General features: G+C 31.3%; 1 protein-coding gene across 3 annotated transcripts in view; it reads right to left on the bottom strand.

Annotated features, from left to right (window-relative positions):
- LOC145293223 (DNA damage-regulated autophagy modulator protein 2-like) overlaps positions 1 to 25,659 on the bottom strand; it is a 75,982-nt gene that overhangs the window by 46,155 nt on the left and 4,168 nt on the right. Inside the window, exon 2 of one of the 3 annotated variants that reach the window (XM_080139764.1) lies at positions 14,637 to 14,702. The exons of the other annotated variants lie outside the window; for them this stretch is intronic. Coding sequence (XP_079995890.1) covers positions 14,637 to 14,675 — 39 coding nt within the window. The 5' untranslated portion in view covers positions 14,676 to 14,702. The remainder of the gene's footprint in view (positions 1 to 14,636; positions 14,703 to 25,659) is intronic. 3 annotated transcript variants of the gene reach the window in all.

Genomic DNA, 25,659 nt, shown 5'->3' with positions numbered 1-25,659 from the left:
ATAGTCAAATCAATATCCTATCATCGATATAGTCAAATCAATATCCCTATCATCAATATAGTCAAATCAATATCCCTATCATCAATATAGTCAAATCAATATCCTATCATCAATATAGTCAAATCAATATCCTATCATCGATATAGTCAAATCAATATCCCTATCATCAATATAGTCAAATCAATATCCTATCATCAATATAGTCAAATTAATATCCCTATCATCAATATAGTCAAATCAATATCCCTATCATCAATATAGTCAAATCAATATCCCTATCATCAATATAGTCAAATTAATATCCCTATCATCAATATAGTCAAATCAATATCCTATCATCAATATAGTCAAATCAATATCCTATCATCAATATAGTCAAATCAATATCCTATCATCAATATAGTCAAATCAATATCCTATCATCAATATAGTCAAATCAATATCCTATCATCAATATAGTCAAATTAATATCCTATCATCAATATAGTCAAATCAATATCCTATCATCAATATAGTCAAATCAATATCCCTATCATCAATATAGTCAAATTAATATCCCTATCATCAATATAGTCAAATCAATATCCTATCATCAATATAGTCAAATCAATATCCTATCATCAATATAGTCAAATCAATATCCCTATCATCAATATAGTCAAATCAATATCCTATCATCAATATAGTCAAATCAATATCCCTATCATCGATATAGTCAAATTAATATCCCTATCATCAATATAGTCAAATCAATATCCTATCATCAATATAGTCAAATCAATATCCCTATCATCAATATAGTCAAATTAATATCCTATCATCAATATAGTCAAATCAATATCCTATCATCAATATAGTCAAATCAATATCCCTATCATCAATATAGTCAAATTAATATCCCTATCATCAATATAGTCAAATCAATATCCTATCATCAATATAGTCAAATCAATATCCTATCATCAATATAGTCAAATCAATATCCTATCATCAATATAGTCAAATCAATATCCTATCATCAATATAGTCAAATCAATATCCTATCATCAATATAGTCAAATCAATATCCCTATCATCAATATAGTCAAATCAATATCCCTATCATCAATATAGTCAAATTAATATCCCTATCATCAATATAGTCAAATCAATATCCCTATCATCAATATAGTCAAATCAATATCCTATCATCAATATAGTCAAATCAATATCCTATCATCAATATAGTCAAATCAATATCCTATCATCAATATAGTCAAATCAATATCCCTATCATCAATATAGTCAAATTAATATCCTATCATCAATATAGTCAAATCAATATCCTATCATCAATATAGTCAAATCAATATCCTATCATCAATATAGTCAAATCAATATCCCTATCATCAATATAGTCAAATCAATATCCTATCATCAATATAGTCAAATCAATATCCCTATCATCAATATAGTCAAATTAATATCCCTATCATCAATATAGTCAAATCAATATCCTATCATCAATATAGTCAAATCAATATCCTATCATCAATATAGTCAAATCAATATCCTATCATCAATATAGTCAAATCAATATCCTATCATCAATATAGTCAAATCAATATCCCTATCATCAATATAGTCAAATCAATATCCCTATCATCAATATAGTCAAATCAATATCCCTATCATCAATATAGTCAAATCAATATCCCTATCATCAATATAGTCAAATCAATATCCCTATCATCAATATAGTCAAATCAATATCCTATCATCAATATAGTCAAATCAATATCCTATCATCAATATAGTCAAATCAATATCCTATCATCAATATAGTCAAATCAATATCCTATCATCAATATAGTCAAATCAATATCCCTATCATCAATATAGTCAAATCAATATCCTATCATCAATATAGTCAAATCAATATCCCTATCATCAATATAGTCAAATCAATATCCTATCATCAATATAGTCAAATCAATATCCTATCATCAATATAGTCAAATCAATATCCCTATCATCAATATAGTCAAATCAATATCCTATCATCAATATAGTCAAATCAATATCCCTATCATCAATATAGTCAAATCAATATCCCTATCATCAATATAGTCAAATCAATATCCTATCATCAATATAGTCAAATCAATATCCTATCATCAATATAGTCAAATCAATATCCTATCATCAATATAGTCAAATCAATATCCTATCATCAATATAGTCAAATCAATATCCCTATCATCAATATAGTCAAATCAATATCCTATCATCAATATAGTCAAATCAATATCCCTATCATCAATATAGTCAAATCAATATCCTATCATCAATATAGTCAAATCAATATCCTATCATCAATATAGTCAAATCAATATCCTATCATCAATATAGTCAAATCAATATCCTATCATCAATATAGTCAAATCAATATCCCTATCATCAATATAGTCAAATCAATATCCCTATCATCAATATAGTCAAATCAATATCCCTATCATCAATATAGTCAAATCAATATCCCTATCATCAATATAGTCAAATCAATATCCCTATCATCAATATAGTCAAATCAATATCCCTATCATCAATATAGTCAAATCAATATCCTATCATCAATATAGTCAAATCAATATCCTATCATCAATATAGTCAAATCAATATCCTATCATCAATATAGTCAAATCAATATCCTATCATCAATATAGTCAAATCAATATCCCTATCATCAATATAGTCAAATCAATATCCTATCATCAATATAGTCAAATCAATATCCCTATCATCAATATAGTCAAATCAATATCCTATCATCAATATAGTCAAATCAATATCCTATCATCAATATAGTCAAATCAATATCCCTATCATCAATATAGTCAAATCAATATCCCTATCATCAATATAGTCAAATCAATATCCTATCATCAATATAGTCAAATCAATATCCCTATCATCAATATAGTCAAATCAATATCCCTATCATCAATATAGTCAAATCAATATCCCTATCATCAATATAGTCAAATCAATATCCCTATCATCAATATAGTCAAATCAATATCCTATCATCAATATAGTCAAATCAATATCCTATCATCAATATAGTCAAATCAATATCCCTATCATCAATATAGTCAAATCAATATCCCTATCATCAATATAGTCAAATCAATATCCCTATCATCAATATAGTCAAATCAATATCCTATCATCAATATAGTCAAATCAATATCCTATCATCAATATAGTCAAATCAATATCCTATCATCAATATAGTCAAATCAATATCCCTATCATCAATATAGTCAAATCAATATCCTATCATCAATATAGTCAAATCAATATCCCTATCATCAATATAGTCAAATCAATATCCTATCATCAATATAGTCAAATCAATATCCTATCATCAATATAGTCAAATCAATATCCCTATCATCAATATAGTCAAATCAATATCCTATCATCAATATAGTCAAATCAATATCCCTATCATCAATATAGTCAAATCAATATCCCTATCATCAATATAGTCAAATCAATATCCCTATCATCAATATAGTCAAATCAATATCCTATCATCAATATAGTCAAATCAATATCCTATCATCAATATAGTCAAATCAATATCCCTATCATCAATATAGTCAAATCAATATCCCTATCATCAATATAGTCAAATCAATATCCTATCATCAATATAGTCAAATCAATATCCTATCATCAATATAGTCAAATCAATATCCTATCATCAATATAGTCAAATCAATATCCCTATCATCAATATAGTCAAATCAATATCCTATCATCAATATAGTCAAATCAATATCCTATCATCAATATAGTCAAATCAATATCCCTATCATCAATATAGTCAAATCAATATCCCTATCATCAATATAGTCAAATCAATATCCTATCATCAATATAGTCAAATCAATATCCCTATCATCAATATAGTCAAATCAATATCCTATCATCAATATAGTCAAATCAATATCCTATCATCAATATAGTCAAATCAATATCCCTATCATCAATATAGTCAAATCAATATCCTATCATCAATATAGTCAAATCAATATCCTATCATCAATATAGTCAAATCAATATCCTATCATCAATATAGTCAAATCAATATCCTATCATCAATATAGTCAAATCAATATCCTATCATCAATATAGTCAAATCAATATCCTATCATCAATATAGTCAAATCAATATCCTATCATCAATATAGTCAAATCAATATCCCTATCATCAATATAGTCAAATCAATATCCCTATCATCAATATAGTCAAATCAATATCCCTATCATCAATATAGTCAAATCAATATCCTATCATCAATATAGTCAAATCAATATCCTATCATCAATATAGTCAAATCAATATCCTATCATCAATATAGTCAAATCAATATCCTATCATCAATATAGTCAAATCAATATCCTATCATCAATATAGTCAAATCAATATCCTATCATCAATATAGTCAAATTAATATCCTATCATCAATATAGTTAAATTAGCTTGATTTTATGGGTATTTGAGATCCTGGGAAAAGTTTAATAACCAATATTGGATTGGACTTTGGAATTCTGAAAAATTTTGGACCTTAACTCTGGCATTCCTCTCCTGGATGTTTTCTGGTAATTATTTTATAAACGAAATTTGATTGCCATAAAGCAATTTGTGATTCATATAGAGTATAAGATGGGGATTCAAAATATATATAGTTCATCCATCTCCATAAGCTATCTGTCAGGTGTAATTTAAGGGTGAACAATGCAAAATATCTGGCAGATTTTTTTTATGAAAAATAGCTATTTTTTAACCCTATAAGTTCTGAAAAAGGGTCAAACAATTATGTTAATGATTTTATAGTCCATATAACTTTAAAAGTTGGATATCAGCACTTACAAATAGATAGAATTTGACTTGAGTAATATCCAAAATATTACAGAATTTCATAAAATATCAAGCAGAAACAAAATACTAAAGTCAGATTTTTTTTACTTTTTTTAAATTTGTGATATTCAAAAGATCAAATTTGTTTTAAATAAAATATTAAGCCAATTTTTTTTTTATTGAATCAGAAATTTTATCTACTAGCAAATGTGCTTGACGTTGCCTGATATTAAATGTAACGTCATTTTTTTTTTTTTAAAGTAACCAAAAAAAACCGGAAAGAAACAGAGATGTACATGCGAGTATTGTTTTTTTTTTCTAAACAGTTCACGTCTAAGTAAAAAAAAAAGTAAAAATACTCAAACCGAGATCAAAACCAAAACCTAAACACAGCGAATCAAGTATGATAACCATTAGGCTAGTGTGACACGATCTTTAAAGGGTGTTTACAAACCACTTATTCTTAACATAAGCGGTCTGTAATGCGCACTCTTCACACATGTGCATTCGTGAAACAGTTAGCAAACAGATAAAAATCCAATGATTCCCCACGTACGAATTTTTCAATTTTGACCCCCTGGTAGCCCTTTTTTTTTTTCCGGATGAAAATGGAGTAAAATTTTTCCATATGTCTGAATATCTTACATGCCGAATTTCAAGTCTGTAGAGCAAACATTCATTGAGTATATAGGTTGAGAAGTGTCCTCACACACACATTTTCACTTTTATAGATTTTCCAGAAGTTTTGATTTTGGGTCTCTTGCTTGATGGTCATTTTTGACGAAATTACCACCTCTGAGCCCACTCTGACATGGTGTCCAGATAAAACTACTAATCGATTATGAAACCACATCCAACAGCAATATTACAATCAACTCAATCTAAAGTCCATTTCTAACAAAAACTTTATATGGCATAATCACGTTGGCACCAGTTCTCATTAAATCACCAAAGTTAAGCAATATTAAGCCCGGTCAGTACCAGATGAGTGACCATTTAGGAATACCAGGCACTGTATGTAAGAAAACATCACTACCTCCCAGCAAGAACTGCAAAAACGTAATGTTGTCATCTCCCCATATGGAGCCCACTTATGAATCTGATATTCCCATGGAACTTCCTTCTTCAGATGAAATCAGTTCAATCAGAGTAAATGCCACTTCAAAAATACAGGGTGACCAAAAAAAAAAAAATACAAAAGCTAAATGGAGGCCATCTAGAACATATGCTGTAGAACGGAGGAAAAAAGGCCAAAGACCCTAGTGTTTTGATGTGATGTTTTGAATATGATAAACTAAGTTATGACCAAAGTTTCATTTCATTTGGATGGACAAAACACTAAGAAACGGGGTCTAATTAGAGTTGGGGCCCGTTTTTTTTTTTTGGGGGGGGGTCACCCTGTGTATATATATATATATATATATATATACATACCAAAAGTTTTCAGGCCAACTTACAGGCCACACAGGCAACTGGGAATCGTCTGTGAATTTAATATCCCCTTGACACTTCCTCCTTTGGAGGAATTCGGTTCAACCTTCTTAGGGTTAATGCCATACAGCAAACAACAAACTTGCAGAGATTTCATGAGATCAGGTGATGAAAATGATGAAATGCCTTTGCAAACAAAATACACTCAGCTCAGACTGTAATCTGCCCATATTCGAGTCAGTATAAAATAAAAACCTTTCTTAACTGGAGAAAATATCTATTATTGCATAAGATTTAAGCAGTATACAAACAAGCAATTCAATTTATTGTCACTTTTATATTAGATGTTCATAACAAAAAAGAAAAGCATGCCATTGCATGGATATAATCATATGACCTTTTCAAACAAAGGTTAGCGTCTAACAGCTTTCCGACACAAACAATTTGTGGGTTTCATATATAAGAACACAGACTAAATTATCATTTACAAGAATCTATTGTTTGACAGGATATCAAAAAGAAATATTAATTTCCTTAATCCGTGGAGTTTCAAAGAATGATCTTTTCAGAGGAAAGATATTAGCAAATGATTATTATAGGGAAATTATGAATTTGCTGGCACTGGCATAAATTGAAGCTGCATTCTTTGGAACTCCGTGGATAAAGAAAATCTTAATATTTCTTTTTGATTATCCTGTCAAACAAATTCTTGTAAATTATAATTTAGTCTTAAATTGTATTCTTTCATGACAAGCTCTATATCCTATATTGGTTATATTGAGCTTTTTATTTGGTTAGGATTACTATATAAATATTAATATTCGCTTTGAGTTAACAGAAGCTTTTGGCTTGTTAACTTAATTTTTGCTTCTTGATTTTATATATATATACTAGCGGGGCTACCCGGCATTGCTCGGGACCATATAAACAATGAGAAAATTGAAGTTGATTTTGAACATATTTGTTATTCTTCGGATAGAGGAATTTTTAATGTCTACGTATCATTAGCTTTTTCGAGCAAATGAATATTTTACCTACCCTAGGACGGGTATTACACGTATCAAATAATTGTACCTTATCTAGGATAAGTAATTTATACCATATATATGAAATAATGTTTCCTTTGCAGGGATGGGTAAGATATAACACATATTTAAAATAATTTTACCTACCCTCGGACGGGTAATTAAAATACATACATGAAACAATTTCACATACTATCAGCAGGTATTGTACAACATGTTAAATAATTTCTCTTACCACCAAGGCTACCATAATTTTAAGAAAACTGAAACAATTTTTAGAAAGTAGCTCTGGACCGTGTAAACAATGAGAAAATTAAATTTGATTTTGAATATATTTGTAATTCTTAGGAGTGAGAAATTTTTAATGTCTGTATCATTTGCTATTTCGAGCAAAAGAATATTTTACCTAGCTAGGACGGGTATTAGACGTATGATATAATGTTATCTTACCCAGGGTAGATAATTTACAGCATGTATATGAAATAATTTTACCTTTGCAAGGACGATGAATATACAACACATATTTAAAATAATTTTACCTTTGCAAGGACGGTGAACATTTAAAATAATTTTACCTACACTAAGACGAGTAATTTAAATAGATATATTAAACAATCTCACAAACTTCTTTTTACCCCAAAACGAACATTACTTTCTCCAACTTAACCCCCAAAGAAAACTCAAGAGCACGTTTAAAATTAACATAATCATGCTTCTTTCTACCCACTACTACAACTATCACATCATTCCCGGGTGAATACATAAAACATTTTAACAAATATAGATCACCCCCTATAGAAACTGGCCTAGGAAACTTTCATAGAAAGCCAACAATATATATGTATTAATCTAATTGTGAGATCATTAACTGTTTAAGTCAGATCTGGAATCGACTTCACAAATGAAGTAATTTTGAGATAGAAAATTGTTTAAGCCATTTTCGGTACAAACTTTATATTTCACCACCCTCATTTAATCCAGGGTGACGCTGATTATTCAACTAATATATATTTGCCCCTATCTCATTCAATCCCGGGCAACGCCAGGAATTTTGCTAATATATATTTCCATCAATCTCCTTCAATCCTGGGCAACGCCGGCGATATTGCAACTAAATTATCTCGCGTATCTCATGCAAGCTTGAGTAATGCCGGATATTCTGCTTTTGTATAAGTGCAGCTATCTAATACAATCCCGGGCGACGCCAAGTATTCGTCTATCTGTATTTGTACCTATATCATTTTATGCCCAGACTCCATGTTGCTTAACTTTGTTGATCTACATAAAGCATTGGGTATTTCCAAGTAGTAATCCATCTGATAATGACCAGGCTACATGTTGCTTAACTTTGGTGATATACATAAAGCATTTTGTATTCCCAAGTAGTCACCCATCTGATAAAGACACAGCTATATGTTGCTTAACTTTGGTGATCTATACAAAGCATTTGGTATTCCCAAGTTTTCACCCATTTGTTAATGACCAAGACTATGTTGTTTAACTTGGTGGTCTACATAAAGCATTTGGTATTCCCAAGTAGTCACCCATCTGATAATGACCAGTCTACTTTGCCCCCCCCCCACTCCCACAAACGTCACTCGAAAATAAGGATGGCCTTCTAAATAATGTTTTTAGTTCAGATGTGATTTTTGGAATATGACGTCTTGTCTCAATCTAGTAATCGATAAATATAAATTATGCATCTTTTTATAATAGAAGATAATGCTCGGTAGAAAATTAAGCTGTATAAGACGGTTACTTGGTCTTTTGGCTAAGATCAAAGTGTAGTATCTGCGCTTAGAATTCAAGCGGTCTCATCTTTCGTAGAAACAAACGTTACTCGAAAATAAGGAGGATTTATGCCTGGGATGTGATCAAATCCATTCACTCTTATTTTGTATATGTAATGTTTTTAGATGCATTGTTTACATTTTAAAACATAGTAAAACGAATCTCGTTTCCTGTCTAGACATCTCTCTCTCTGTCTCTCTCTCTCCGTCTTCCTTACTCTAAAGAGAAATAGTGTTACTAAAAAAGAAAAATGGCGTTTGGCTTTGTTTTTTTTTTTGTAAAAACATCGATCTTTAATTTTTTTTTTTTTTACTTCACATTTTTGGCTTGTTATTTTTCGTTTAACTATCGTATCTAACTATTTTTAACCTGCTAATTTACTTTGGTAACGTTTTCATAATGTGAAAGTTAATATTTTGATGTGTATGATAGTCGCCTTTTTTACCGATAACAAAGTCTTATTATAATCAATGTTTTCATATACCGACCGCCATTACAGCTTGCTTACGTCAAGGTCACGTGACATGACTCAGCGTTTATTAAATTACGTATAAATATTGTTAAAATGTCACTTTTTGGGGGGGCCTCCCCATGTAGAAAAAGGGTCAGCTGACTAACTTAAAGTGGACCTTTCGGGCCAAAAATTTGATATTTGTCGTCCGGAGGGTGGGGCTTTCATATGAGATCAAATTTGTGAATTTTTGTTCTGTCCGTCGAAAGTTTTTAGCAGACATACAAACACACATACATACAAACACACATTTTCGCTTTTATATAGATTATCAGGCCGCCCAGCATTGGCTGGTTGTAAAATAAGCATATCATATTTTAATTAATACAGAAACAAGAACCCACCAGTGAACCAGGAGGAAGCTTCACATGTCTTCCTGTAGTGATTTAGTTCATAATAATTGTAATCTATATTGCACTGTAGAGAACCTGTCTATTTTATGAAGTTATTTTTATACAAGCAGGACCCATGTAGTGGCGTTGCCCGGTGGAAGTATGTCCCCCACCCCACCTGTAAAAAATAAAAAACAAACTACGGTTGTTAGTGTTAGACCCATTAAAATAGCAGGTACTGGCACCCATGACCAAAATGAATGTACCGTGGTGAAGTACTGATGCATTTCATATATATATTGAAGTGTTTAGCTTTCAAATAATAGCGTCTTTTATATTAGGATTTAATTTGAAAAAAAAAAAAAAAAAAAAATGGAATGTTACAAAAAGTAATATGTTTGTTGTGGAAATAAGATTGTTGGCAAAATGTTTCGTTCAAAAAACATCCATATTTGTTTCTTTTTCGGCATAATCAGAAAAAAAACAAAAAAAAACGCAATTTCTGGGGAACTAACTTCAATTTAGTCATGAGTTAGCACGTTCAAGATAGCCATACTAATTTTTTTTTCTTTATCGGCATAATTTTAAAAATCCAAATATTTGGGAGCTAATCTCTTCAATTTAGTCACAAGTTAACATCATCAATATAGCCATATTCTCTCTATAGCATTAATGAAGATAATATTCAAGGGTAAAAAAAGTTAAATTTGTTGTTTCTTACCGCCCTTCACATTCATCCTAATTTGGCAATATTTCTAGGTTTTCTGTAAATGAATAATACATGTAAAATTATCGCTGACAAATAGTCTTGCCACAAGTCAAACAATGTGCGTACATGCATTGTTTGGCTGGCCGTCAGAAAGCATTTTTTTGGCATCAATTGTATATGCAGTATTTAGTATCATAATACCAGAAAACATAAAATGTCGTCAAATCACATGTCAAAGAGAGAATATGTTAATTGCTCTCTCTTTTACACTTCTGTATTTTGTCAATTGTTTGGGTTTTTTATTGTTTTTAGGAAAAATCTTAATATAAAATATGCAAATATTTGGGAGTTAAACTCTTCACTGTATAAATATATATGAAATGCGATGGTTTGAAACCTCATTAATATACACATAGTATGTCTGATAGTAAAAAGAACTAGAGAAACTAATTTTGTTGATGTTGTAACGAAGACGTCAATGACGAAGAAGATTATTATAATGGATAGCGTGTTTTAAACTTTGTATAAGAAAACAAGTAACTGGCTAATTTAACGTTTGTTTAGTGATTTTCTCTCTTGTAACTTTTGATCTTATATGCCTGTAATGACCTATGCAATAAATGAACTTTATGCCAGGCGAAATAATGTCTCTTAGTGATGCCAATTTTAATGTTACTAAGTGTTCATTTATAAAGAGAAAAACTGCATTCGAGAATATGAAAATCTTCAGAGCTTAACCAATCAGAGTGGACGGACTTTGGTAAGGGAGCCTTTATTATTTATGAATTGGAAAGATTATGTTAGGTCTATGTATCTATTAGCCAGTTACAGCCTGTGTACTCACAGAATCTGTAGAACATGTAGAATTCGTCTCCAGTAACAACTGGTAACAGTAGTAGTATTTAGAGAGAAACATAGCGACTCCATCTAGAGATGTTGCAATTGTGATGGTGTTGCTCATAGGATACAATGTAGCATTTTATTATCACAACTGAATGTGTCTTAAATGGTGTTTGAAATTACATAAGATAGTGGCGATTAGCCTGGATGAATTTGTATGTGACATCTGTTACAAACCTATGATACTTTGGTTCAGAGGGGAATTTCTACAGTCATTTTATTATATAGAAGATAATGCTTTGAATTAAAGTTTAAAATGCAAAAGTCAGGTATCATGGTTCAATTGTGTTCTAAATGTTCTTATCAAAAAAAACTACCGTTGATTTTATACAGCAGGCCCTTCTGTTTGTGCAGTGATAAAGCTTCTCAAATGCACTTGTGCTTTTAGGTTGTATATAAGGATGTTAACTTTAGTAAAAATCAAACTGTTCCTTCTTTAATCGGATTTTGCAATTATCCATTTTTGATACTTATTGTTGGTATTTTGACACAAAAACTATCTAAGTGCACTCCCAGACTTGAAGTACATTCGTGTAAAATTTCAAAAGAAAAAATTGGCCTAGTTGTTTCAGAAATCATAGAGAACGAATCCACACACACACACAAATTACCTTTTATGTAAGTAGAGACTTCAATTGTATTATTCTTGTAGCATTTCTCCCCATGCAACGCATATCCTCACGCCTCACTAACCAGGTTTCATTTGCATACTTCATCACACTGCACACATATGCTCGACAGGCTTATTCATCAGTCAGCTGGAGATCATTATTAATTATAGCAAGGACTGAAGAACAATTAACCATCAAAAGAAGCATTACCTCCCAGGCTTAACCTCCCCAATGGCACTAAAGAAACAGAATTGCATTTTTCCTGTCTATAAAGATTTATTTGTTTAATTAACTTCATAGAAAAAAGGTTTTATGCATAAGAGAACCAGTTCCTAAAAAGAATTGAATCTCAAGGGGACTCAGAATAAATCCGATGTTTTTGGGATCTTTATAAAAAAAAAAAAAGAAGAAAAGGTCACTGGAGCTGTAGTTATTTTTTTAATCTACCTTAGGTGTTTCAAAACATACCCTATACTTTCCATATGTATAAGAGGTATTTAGTTCTCTCCCACTGCACCAGGGTCAGAAAGTGGGATTGAGAAGTCAGTGCCCCCGAGGAGGGGCACTCTGACTTGCAAAAAGTGCCTGGACAGTCCTGTCGGCATACCCCGTAAGGGCGCCTCAGGCGATTAGCAATAAACTAACCCCTTCTCAAGGAGAGAAAGTAAAGCCTGGGAAGATGAACCTCCTAGAACTGCATGAACCAGCATTACAATGCAATCAACAGGGACCAGGTCATTACAGGAATGGTCTAATCTTTGTTGACCCCCCCCCTCCTCCTGGATAAAAATCCCTAGCCATCTGTGTAAGAGAACTGGAATAAAATCCCAGAGGAGCTCAGAGGTAATCACTTTTGCCTGTGATATCTTTATGAGTCAGGAAAGGTCAATGGAGTTGTACTTATGTTTTAAATGTATCCTAGGTGTGTCCCAATACACCCCATCCCCCATGTTATGTTGTGACATCTTGCCGTTTGTGGAAAGATAAAAGTCTACATTCAACACATCAAATATAATTCCTTTTCATCAGATTAAAAAAAAAATTTTTTTTAAATAAATACATAAAAATAACCTTACTCTTTTGCATAAGTTTTTATCTAAATTACACAGGCTAATTATTATTTAAATCTCATTTTTCATAAAAAATTTTGTTTTTGGCATTTTTTTTTTTCTAAGAAAAAAAACAAAAAAACAAAAAACAAGTGACTTTGCTTATTTGCATGAAACGGTTTTTGTTTAAGATCGTTGTTCAGTGGTGTGCAGTCAGCTGGAGAAAATCTTGTTTATCATCAAGAAACACCTCACCGGACAGGGAAAGGCTGAATTAACGGCAGGTGAGTTTCTAATTGCTTTATAGTTCACGAGAACTCGAAACTTCATGCTTTTCCAGCAAAGTTTCATTATGTTGTGCCTAATAATAACAATATATCAAAATTCCAAAATACTTTGTGTTGCATAATAAAAAACATTTGAATGAAAAAATTTAAGTGACACCTAGATGTGAGAGGTGACCTTAGTAAAACAGAAGTCAGTAAAATCATGTGACTTCAGAGAGAGAATTTTCTCTCTTCCGGATGATAATTTTCAAGTAAAGGAGACACATAAAAGACATCGGCAGAGAGGGGGGGCGGGGTGCAGACAATGTAACTAAACAAGCTATCTGTCTATCCTTCAGGCATGCAACTCATCATTTTAAAATGATAATTTCTCCTTCGATAAAGGGGGGGGAGGTCGCACAATGTAACCAGGTGTAGCTATACAAGCTAGCTGTCTTATCTTTCTCTTTTTGGGGTATGAAGGTCACTTTAAAATAGTAATTTCTCTTTGTTTTTTTTTTTTATTATTCCTGCAAATATTTCTTTCTGATCCAATGACAGTTAAGGTAATATCAAAAGTAACAAAGTCTATCCATACATAATATATCAACTTTATGTCTTGATTAGTGTTGGGATCATTAATCAAAATTGGAATCAAAAAAAAAAAAAAATCGGAACTTTGGGGACAGGGGAAGGGGGATATCAAAGTCATAAAAAAAAAAAAAAAAAAAAAAAAATTCAAGCCAGAAGAGTAAAAAGTGGATCTCTTGTTTAGTTTCGGCATACTCCTAACTAGGGTTGTGACAACAGCATATTCTTTTCATTGTTTTGACTCTTGAGTATATATCCGTTAATATCTTATGTTTTTATATAGACTGATGTGGTTCTCGGTTGACAGACTGTGTCAGATATATACTAGAAAGTCAAAAGAACGAAAAGAATATTCTGTTGTCACAGCTCTACTCATAAACTCTCGCTTCCCTTATTTTGTCCTTTAGTCCTCACACTCCATGAGCAATGTTTCAGACAAGGTGTGCGTGTGTGTGGGGGGGGGAGTACTGCAGTTTTCTGGGTCAGAATCTAGTCATGTAACACTTACCGTCAGTTTTTGATCTTGAAGTGATTTTTTTTTGTTCATTAGTTCCTTACATCAAGTGGTTTCATGCTTTGTTTGAAGCAATTTCCATTAAAAAAAAATTTTTTTTTTAAATTGATATGCTGACAATAAATTTATTCAAGTTTTACACTTAGAGACAATGGTTTTATCAATTAACCCAGTATTATTTTGGTATTCTATTACACCAATGTTATTGTCAAAATGAAAAATAATACATAAAAAATTAAAAAAAACAAAAAAACTTGAATTTCAATTGCTTGGTTTTGTAATTCAATATGACAATTGAAATTTATATTAACATGCATTTGATTATATCAAGCATTATTCAGATTCCTTAGTGATTCATCGAAGCATTATATGAATTTTATGATTTTTTTTTTTTTTTTTTTTCACAATAGAGATAAATATATTCAACCAATTAAACTTTCGATTACAGTTAAAAAGTAAATAAGAAACGGTAATAACATATTTTTTATTGGAATCCTTTGAGATTAGTAATTTGTATATTTATTTTATTTATGGACTGTTATCCTCATCTTCATAGTTGTTGTTTCACCACGTTTCAGCCAACCCATCCTTGGGGCCCGTGGCACAGTGGATATGCATTAAGTCTCTACAGTTCCAGGTGAGCATTGTTTGAAGAAGGTGGTTTCAATCCTACCTAAAGCTGGCCAGATGATTAGTTGGCCAAAACGTGGTGAGACAACAACTATAGAAGGCAGTAATTACTGGGGACACAATTACAAGACTCGGCATTCCTATCCCATCAGTTAATCACCCGAAGAAGGTCAGAGGATGAGTTGGTCGAAATGTGGTGCAACAACTATGAAGATGAGGATAACAGTCCACAAATAAATAAAATAAAGGTAATAACAACTAAGCAAAATGTTCAACATCAGTAATATTTCAGAAATTTAATAGATATTAAATAATTTTTAACTGAAAAAATTAAGAAAAATGGGGAGGTAAATAATAATAATATCTACTTATATATAAACGTGTGTGTGTGTGTTTTCGTTCCCTATCGATTCCAAAACGGCCAGGTCAATTTTTATGTAATTTCACACAAATGTGAACTTTGTGGCTGTGACTGTTCTTAGATAGGTTTTGTATCGAAATACCTCCAATAAGTATCAAAAATCAATAATCAAATACAACCGATTAAAGAAAGTACAGTCTAACATCACAAGTGCGTTTTAAAATTTTTATCCCCGAACAAGCAGATGTTTCCGGCATATAAAATCAACAGCAGATTCTTTGATATGACCGGGGGGGGGGGCGTTAAAAAAGAACGTTTCTGTTTAGAGCACAATTGAACAATGATACTTGACTTTTGCATTTTAAGCTTCAATTCATTATATAAAATAAATTTCATAAAATCAACAGTAGGTTCTCTACAGTGCAATGTAGACTAATGTATTGTGGAGCAAGTCGCTGCAAGGAGGCATGTGAAGCTTCCTCTTAGTGTACCTCAGTGGGTACCTAACTTACGATTTTGTGGGGTAACACAAGTAGTGATATTATCCTCTTTCAATATTTAGTTCATCTTGTATTTATATTTTGTCAAAATTTATTGCAAACTAGCACGCTGCCCGGCGTTGCCCAGTAGTAATATACACTTAAATATATTTTAATTTATGCAGATTTCATATTTATTATTATTAGATTGGTGCAAAAATGTTGTTTATATATATATATATATATATATATATATATATATATATATATATATATATATATATATTAGTTGAACGTCAAAATACACTGTTTTTGCACCAACCTAATATAAAGTTAATTCTCTAGTAATTATTATATTGTACCCAATATATAGTAGTGGTTTCAAAAGTCTTACAAAGACATGATTTGGATGCCATCAGCTAGAATCGAAACCAAAAAATTTGTGCAGGCATCTTATCTGGATTTAAATGTGATATATATATATATATATATATATATATATATATATATATATATATATATATATATTATATGCATACATACATACACATAAGATTCAAGCAAGCAAGGATGTCCGGACGGTCCACAGAGTTTCATAATTAAGATATCTCTATTTTGTGAAATTTTAACAATAAGTATTAGACATCAATTAATAAATATTCCCCAAACTTCAGTTTCTTGAAGAATTTTAGAGTTTGGGATGGGAAGGGGGGCATAATATGGGCACAAACTTATGTGAATTGAATTTGATCGCTAGTCATAAAACCAATTAATCAAGATTCCCTGTATTTAGTTTTCTTCTTAAAAGCCTTTAAGTTTAAGCCTTAAATTTGAAACATTTTCTAGAATCAAAATCATGTAATGGATTTTGATCAAAATTAGAATAAGGATTCTAGAGATAAAGTTTAGTATCATATTTTGATTTTAATCTTTGTAATGGGACACAAAAGTGGTGCAAAACTGTTCTGTTGGAGAAAATTAATTTTACCTATCTTGGGACGGGTATTCTAGTGGTTTATAAAAATAACATGAATTCAATATTACTTGTTTTCTACTTGGTAATTCTTGTATAGCAACTAAGCATTTCTGAATATTTTTACGTGTAAATCAATTAACGCTACAGTATTTTCTATCGTCAATTGCATTTTCGCTATAGTGATACACTAATTGAAGATCCAAAAAATGGGTCAGTCCTCCAAAAAGGAATTTAAAAAAAAAAAAAAAAAAAAGATTTTTAACAAACAAAAATGTAAATTATTTGCACAGAATATAATCGAAAATTGCATAACATTCTTACAAACATTCATTCGTCAAAATCATTTTTTTTTTTTTAAATGTGCCTACACTTCTAGTTGATTAAGTTTTCACTTTTCGATTTGAAATATATCATCACGAAACGTGATGATTGAAGGGACGCATCTTATTTGAGAGCAGTCCAAGTATCTGTCAGTCACGCTTCAGTTTAATTGATTTGGTTGTTTTGTTTTACGGCATAGCAACCCTTTTTTGGTTATTTAGTAGTGATGGGACGATTCCAACATTTTTCTTGATTCTGATACAATTCCTGATTCCAATTCTTTATAAATCCCCTAATATTTAAGTATAGTTCATATTTTTTGGATTCATCAGATGTTCTCATCTTGAGTGTGATTTTCACAACGTTTCGGTCGACGTAACCTCTAACCTTTTTAAGTGTATTTTGTCGAACACTGGAATGTTTCTGTCGAATGAAGGAATTTGGATGGAATTTCGAGTGAACCCCTTTATTTACTTCACGGGGATAGCATGCTCTTGTTCCGTCAGTCATGACTGGATAGAGGTCATAAATAATTCGCAGTTGTATTTTTTGGTTGCTCACACTGAGGATTGAACCTTTGTAAGAAATTCTGAGGAAATAAGCAGGCTCCTCATTGGTCAGTTTGTCTGGCCACAATTTTATTTGAACCTATCAGATTGTTCTTACTAACTGCCGAGGCTATTCTTGGTGCTAAATTTATCTTTTTAGCTCGGCAGTTTTCCCCAGAACACAACTGGTCAAAATGGGCATACGAAAACTCACTCGAGGCTTGTAACCTCAAAACCCCGGTTTCATTAATACACATAATACCCTAATGTGGGTCAAAATGTTATCATTTGAAAACGACAATGTCCTTATGTTGGGCAAAATATTATATTCATCACACACTGTTGTGCTCTGTGAACTTTGACTTTCATCATTATTCATAATGTCTCTCAAAGACGAAATTAAGGTCTACATTTTGACTTCTCATTTGTCTGCCATCCGGACGGTTATGCACAGTGAACTCCATGAGGACTGCCGGACTAGCAGCATTCATCTTTGCAAGGCATCACTTAACTCATCGACCTGTTGCAGCTTTTCTTCAACAGCGGAGTTAAACTATGAACTATTACCCTTTCCGGGTGTTACCAACCTGCTCGGCAGATAGGATAGCTAAAGATGACACATCTTTTGCAATTTGGATCTTTTTACTTTTATAAAATTTACGTTGAAGTTTTAAAAAGGTGAGCATGTAGTTTCTGATTGTTTTCTTCCATTCTGCCAAGGGCAAAACCAAGGTGAGAGAATATCTCACACCTTCAATAATCAGGAAAACAGTACTCTGATGAATCCAAATAATACGAATAACCAATCCTCATCTCAAAAATTCAGCAACATCATATAGGATTATTGTTTTACTCAAATACCGTAAGAACACATGTTAAATGTGCATATATTTTCTCAAACGTAAAAACTCACTTGGGGGGTGGGGGTGATCTATAGATTTTGGTTTTATTACTAACTTAAAAATCAATAAATATTTATTATTCCATCATTACTACCAACAGTGGAAGATTTTTCCTTAAGCAAAATCAAATATAAAAAGACAATGAAAAGAATCGTTTTTTGGTATCAGAAAATAGGCACGAATTTTTCTGATTCCAATACTCCTAAAAATTCTGATTTTTCTAATTCCTAATCGGATTAAAAAAAAAAAAAAAAAAAAAAAATTATGCCTCAAGCTCCTTATATCTTAAATATTTATTCGAAGTGTTTGGTTTAGTGGTTTTGTTTTATAGCTTATCAACCCCTTTTGGGTTCGATTGTTTTGGTAAAAGTTTCTATGCTCCAAGTTCTTTATATCTTAAAATATTTATTGATGCTGTTTGATTTATAGAGAAAAGTTGGTTTTGCAAAACATGATCAAGTTTGGCAAAGGGAAAGTAAAAACAAAAAAATAAATAAATAAACTAACATCAGTGCTTGGTGGATTTTAGGTCAGGAAGCCGGTATTTTGAGACCGCCTGATCTAGTAGCACACATGTTTTAATTCAGTTCTAATTGAAATATGATTTTCATAAGTAAACGAACAGATTAAAATGGACACATCGTAAAAATGTTTAGTAAGACCTTAGTCATTTTCTCTATTATAAAAAGTACAGTAGAACCCTGGGATATGGTGGCCCTTGGATGCAATTTTTTCAGGTTACGATGTGGAATACAATGTTTTTCCCGTTCCTGGTTGCGGTATTTACCCCGCCTTAAGGTGTTATTTGATTATATACATGTGTATTATACATTGTACTGTATTTTGTCACTAATTTTTAATGCCGTATCCCAGGGTTCTACTGTAATGGGTATTTATTTCTCTCTCTCTCATATATATATATATATATATATATATATATATATACACACACACACACACACACACACACAAGGATAGTTCCAAAAGTAAAGCCTCCTATATTTTTTTTTTAATTAAAAAAAAAAGCTGAAAAGCTACGAAACAGCTAGGCAGATTTTTTTTTAAATTTCACACAAATATACTTTGTGTGTCTGAGAGTGTTCTTATGTACGTTATGTATCGAAATACATCTGATAAGTATCAAAAACTGTTACCTGAAAAAAAAAAAAAAATACGAAGGAACAGTTCAACTGTGAAGAAAGTTAACATCCTTATACAGCCTAATATCACAAGTACATTTGAGAAGTTTTATCACCACACAAGCAGACGGGCCCAGCATACAAAATCAACAGTAGGTTTTGTTTTTATGACAGAGGTGTATTTAAAATTAATGTTTTAGTTCAGAGCACAATTGAACCATGATAGTTGACTTTTGCATTTTAAACTTTAATTTAAGACATTATACATAAATTTTTTATAAAATTAACCAGACGTTCTCTACAGTGCAATGTAGACTACAATGTATTGTTGACTAAATCACTGCCGAGGCATATGAAGCTTCCTCAAAGTGCATCATGGTGTGTCCCCAACTAGAACAAGCAATCAATCAATTTGATTGAAAAATGGTCGATTTCACCGATTTCGATGACAATAAAAGTATTGGAAGTGTAGAATATTTGTTGATCCGCATTCAATCCCAGGGAATGTAGAGTATCCCTACTAGTACTATCATATATTGATTTTAATCTTAAAGAGGCGTAAAATTGATACAAAACAGTTCTGTTCAAGGAATTCATTTTACTCATCCTAGGACAGGTATTTTTCTAGTATATCTATATGATTATAAAACTCTGGACTGTCCGGCCGTGCTTGCTAGAATCTTGTGTTCGACTGAGACGATTCCCTCTATTAAAAAAGGGATGACAGGAGAATTATATATATATATATATAGTGGGACCCGAATATAAGAGAAATTCTCTGGTCCCAAATTAGAGCCTGTGCTAATGTACAGTGTAACCTGGATACAAGAACCTCAGAATAAATGCAACCTGGATATAAAAGAGCTGTAGGAATCGGAGACGTCTCTTATATCCGGGTTACACAGTATATGCGTATTGGCGTGGCTCAGAGGCTAAGGAATGAGAATAGAGAGTTGTATGTTTTGGTTTCAATTCTAGCTGATGGTACCCAAGTCATTATATATATATACATTAGTTTTGATCTCACTACTATATCTTAGGTTCAATATAATAATAGAAAATTGTTTCTATAATAATAAATACGTAATCTGCATGAATTAAAATATATTTAAGCAGATCTTATGACCGGGCAACTCCAGGCGGCCTGCTAGTATTTTAATATTTCGAGGATAAAAAAAAAATACTCTCATATTTATTTACCTACTAAGAGTATGGAGGGATGAGGACACGACAGTCAGCCAATGTTTCTATTTAAATGATGCTATTCAATCTTCCCAGATCTTTGATTTTGTTTTCACTTCTTCGTTGCCGTAAGGTGTTTACTTTTTAAATTTAAATCTATAAAACAAATAGATATCGATTTTTGTTTTTATTTCAATAAACAGATGAACTGAAAAAAAAAAAAAAAAAAGGGGGGGGGTATGCGAGATACAGCAACCATAAAAACAACTTTCACTTCCATTCAAAATTTCGAGATATATAGTTTTTGTTTGAGACGGGGAACTTCAAAATAAATGACAGAAAAATATTTTCTCAAATAAATATATGGTTTATTCCAAAGATTATTTTTTTAATTTATAATTGAAGTGCAATTTTGGGCATATGGCCCTTGCAGCTTGTGCGTATATGGTGTAACTTCGAGGTCTGATTTTCACAAGTTTACACATTAAATTAGGCTCTATCTCAGCAATAACACGCTAAATGTTGTCTTCTAAGTGGTCTATTGTATCTGGTTTATCAGCGTAGACATGGGAATTTATGTATCCCCAAAGAAAATAATCTAATGGGGTTAAATCGCATGAACGAGGTAGCCAGTTGATAGGTCCATTTTGTGAAATTATTCGTTCATCAAATGTTTCTCTCATAATCATATCACACTGTGTGGCATGTGCTTCCATCCTGTTGAAACCACAGTGAATAACAAAACCAAGCTGAACTTAATAACTAATAGTTGCCAAATCTGCAATTAAAGAAAATATACACTAGTCAATTTAAAGTTTGCCCCCTCCCCTCTAAAAAAAAGAAAAGAATGCCCGTTATATGATTAATAGCTGATTTTGGCAGTTCGTTATTGTTTTGCAAAGTTTTCTATTTAAAATATTAATTTAATTTAAAATAAATTAAAATCATTTCATTCATAACTTTGTTTTAAGCCTAAAACAAACTCTTTCCCATTTACTCATAAACTTTAACATTTTCGTAATTCTGATGCAAATTTATTTCTTTTAAATATGACTAAAGAGGGACAAAAGAAAAATTCCTCTTTTCACTTGCAATTTAGAAATAGATCAGAATCTGTTGAAAATAAAGTTGGTCGATCTAAAAGAAAGGGACATCTGAACACAACAAATATTTGTCCAATATAAAAAAAATATTGCAAAATGTTGCATTGAAATTAAACAATCGTGAAAAAAAAAAAAAATGGGGATCAGTGGTAGGAGTAAAAGTTTCTTGGGTTTCTCATTTTTAAAGGAGAACGTCCGGACACGGGTCTCGCTAGTTATGGATTTTTACATGGTAAAGAAATAATGAGTAACACCAACAAGTTTTATTATCTTTACAACGTCCTTGTCACCATTTCAAAGTTTTAGTATTTGAAAGAGCATTTGTGATAAGTTTATCATTATTGTGCATGCTTTAAACTAGATTTGTAACCAACCATATACACTCAGTTGTTGCTAGGAAATCTTTACTTTCATTTTTGTTTAGTTTTTTCTTTTCTCTTCTAAATTATTTTTCTTTGGTACTTGTAAGGAATAGGCACCCAGATGATTTCAGTTCTTATGAAGTCAATTGATGAAGAATCTAGAGTTAGTTCCGAAAATATCCAAAACAGTTTACGCTTTGAAAGCCACTTTTTTTTTTTTTTTTTTTGCAACTACTTTCTTATAAGGGGCTAAATTTGGTGCTACACCATGGTCACCGAGCTGTGGTTACATCCTCAGCTGAATTATCCCCCCCCCTACTTTTTTTTTTTTTTAAGGTAATTATGTTTGAACATCTTGAAAAATTTGGCAGAACAAGAAAAGAAAAAAATAAAACAAAATTATTGTAGGCTTTAAAGTGGGGAAACCAGTTTTGCATATAAATTTCATGTAAAATGATTTAGGAAATCATTTCCTATTTCCAAGTCATTCTAGTGTTCTAGGGCAGTTGACCTTTTTTTTTTTTTTTTTGTCAGAGATAAATTGTGCAAGTTTATTTTAAGGGCTTTCTGCTTTTTTAAGCGATTACGTATGATTTTTACAACCTTGTCACTCGGATTTAGAGTTAATGGCAAAAAATGTGGTTAACTGCACTAAAAAGTTAGAATGGGCTAGAAATATGAGGACCCTTTTACGTTAAATTCATATATGAAGCTGATCCCCTCATCTATATTTTAAAAACCTTTTTTGCTAAGTTTTTCACACGTAATCGCCCAAAACTCAGTACAATCTCATTGTGGGTGGAGAGTTAAACTACAAATTTACCCAATTTTTAACTTCTAACTTTAGCATGCTCAGTGTCGTCTGCCTTTTTACATTTTTTTTTCCTCGTAGCTTATTATAAACTATAATTTTAAACTGCTTTGACCATTTCCGGGATTAACTTGGTATTTTCCCCATCAACCTACTCCATAAAAACTGTCATTTTCTGAGTATTCATTCTTCGGGAGTAATTTACGCCCCCCCCCCCCCGAAGTTTGAATTTAATTGAACCAATTTTTTTTTTTTTATGAAATGTTACACTTGTTTTCCTCGATCGGTAAAGGAGAGTTCCTTCTAGATTGAGGATTTTTTTTTGTTGTTGTTACAAAGTGGAGGGTATGGAATGAATTTTCGTCACGTTAAAAACCGACCTTGTGCCTTCCTTACTTTGTCCTCATAAGGAGACAAGTAAATAGGAACTAAAATCAGCTCTATCACATCTACTATACCATTTCTCGTAATTTATACTAATTTCGACAGGACACAAGTATGCTTTCCCTGAAATGCCTTTGTTTGAAAATACATGAACTAAAAAGAAGCTTTTTATTTTTTTAATTTTAAAAATGCGATTTTACCGCAACTTTTTTTTTTTTCCTGGTACAATTAAAGTTCAAAAGTTCATGATAAACCGGAATATTTGTATTTTAAGTGACCAGTATTGATATCGATTAGCCCTAAAATCGGACAACGAGTTGCAACAGCTGAAAAACCATACAAAATTAAAGTCTGGTTTCTGGAATAAAAAAAAAAACATCTTAATCTGTTTATTTATAGACAGATTTTGGAAATTGTTGCCTTTTATTGCTTTTGTTTTGTAAATTTTTACCTGGTTTCCACCTTAACATTTTCCTTTAAAATGACGAATTCTGGTATGCTGAAAACGAATATCGCATTCAAATTTTCCTGATATTAAGCAATGTTATTTATGTTATTGCTGATGACCATCTTCATACGCGCTTGCGCTTAGTTTCTCGGGGGGAGAGGGGTCTCGTGCGTACCAAGATGCCCACCGTCCCACCAGTGATAACATAAGAAATGACATTGCTCAATATCCGGAAAACTACTTATTAGCGAAAAATTTAAATGCGATATTTGTTTTCAGCATACCCGAAAACTCAAGGAAGTCGCCATTTTAAAGGAAAATGTTAAGGTAAAAAATTTACTTTTTTTGTATCAGAATTTTTGTAGGAATTTTTGACACCCCTAACACGAAACTGCGAATAAAATATAAAAAACTCGTAATTTCTCTTTTAAAAGTGGGTTGTTTATTTTCTTTATGGATTATACTTCCAAAATAAACTATTAAAGTTGTTTTAAAAGTAATAGAAATATATATATTTTTTGTTTTGTTATTTTAAACAGTAATGAATTTTACGAGCTCAATATTTTTCAATTTTTAAACTTTAAAAATCTATCAAAATTTTTCTATTGATTCTATTTTTACGATATTTTCAGGGTCAATGTGAAATTTTATGCTCTTTCCAATAAACCGAATATAATATTTTAGACAAACGTTTTTTTCTAAATTCACGCCCCCCCCATTTTCAAGTGTCTATTAAAAAGTAAATAATTAATTTACTCAAAGTGTTATATATCACAAATTGAAGAGAAAAGTCAATAAATAATATATTCAAATTTAAAACAAAAAAGTAGTGTTTTTTTTTTTAGAAATTTACCTGTAAAGTTCGAAGTTTAAAACCTTTTTTTTTTAACCACGTTGTTTGTTTTTTCGTCTTTTTTTTTTTAATGAAACCTTGGTTCTTGCTCCTTTAATTGAAAAAAAAAAAATTAGGGCTTGAATTACATTTTTCGAGGAGTTATAAGCTTGGACAGACGGGGTGGAATTATTCACTATTTTTCACGAATTTTCTGACACACGCGGTGAGGCAGAAGAATTGGCGACTCGACACACTAATAAATATAAACAATCATTTACAAAAACAAAAAGCAACAAAAAAATACAATACAATTACATTGTCGCATTGTATTTTGTTTTGTTTTTTTTTATAAATGATTGTTTAAGGTTGTTTATTCCGAAAGCCGTTTTTAACATGGCGAGGTTGGGGTGTTTATAATAACGCTGAGGCATGTCGTAAAAATTTACCAAAAAAAGATATCATAGATTCGAAAAAAGTTGTCAAAAAACAAATATAGAACAAATAAATGTTATCAAAGGCAAGATAAGTTACTTTTC

This window comes from Euprymna scolopes, chromosome 14 (assembly GCF_053919585.1).
Source record: "Euprymna scolopes isolate OS-2025 chromosome 14, ASM5391958v1, whole genome shotgun sequence".
Taxonomy (NCBI): Eukaryota; Metazoa; Mollusca; class Cephalopoda; order Sepiida; family Sepiolidae; genus Euprymna; species Euprymna scolopes.
Note: the sequence above shows the minus strand (reverse complement) of the source record. Positions and strands in the feature narration are given on the sequence as shown.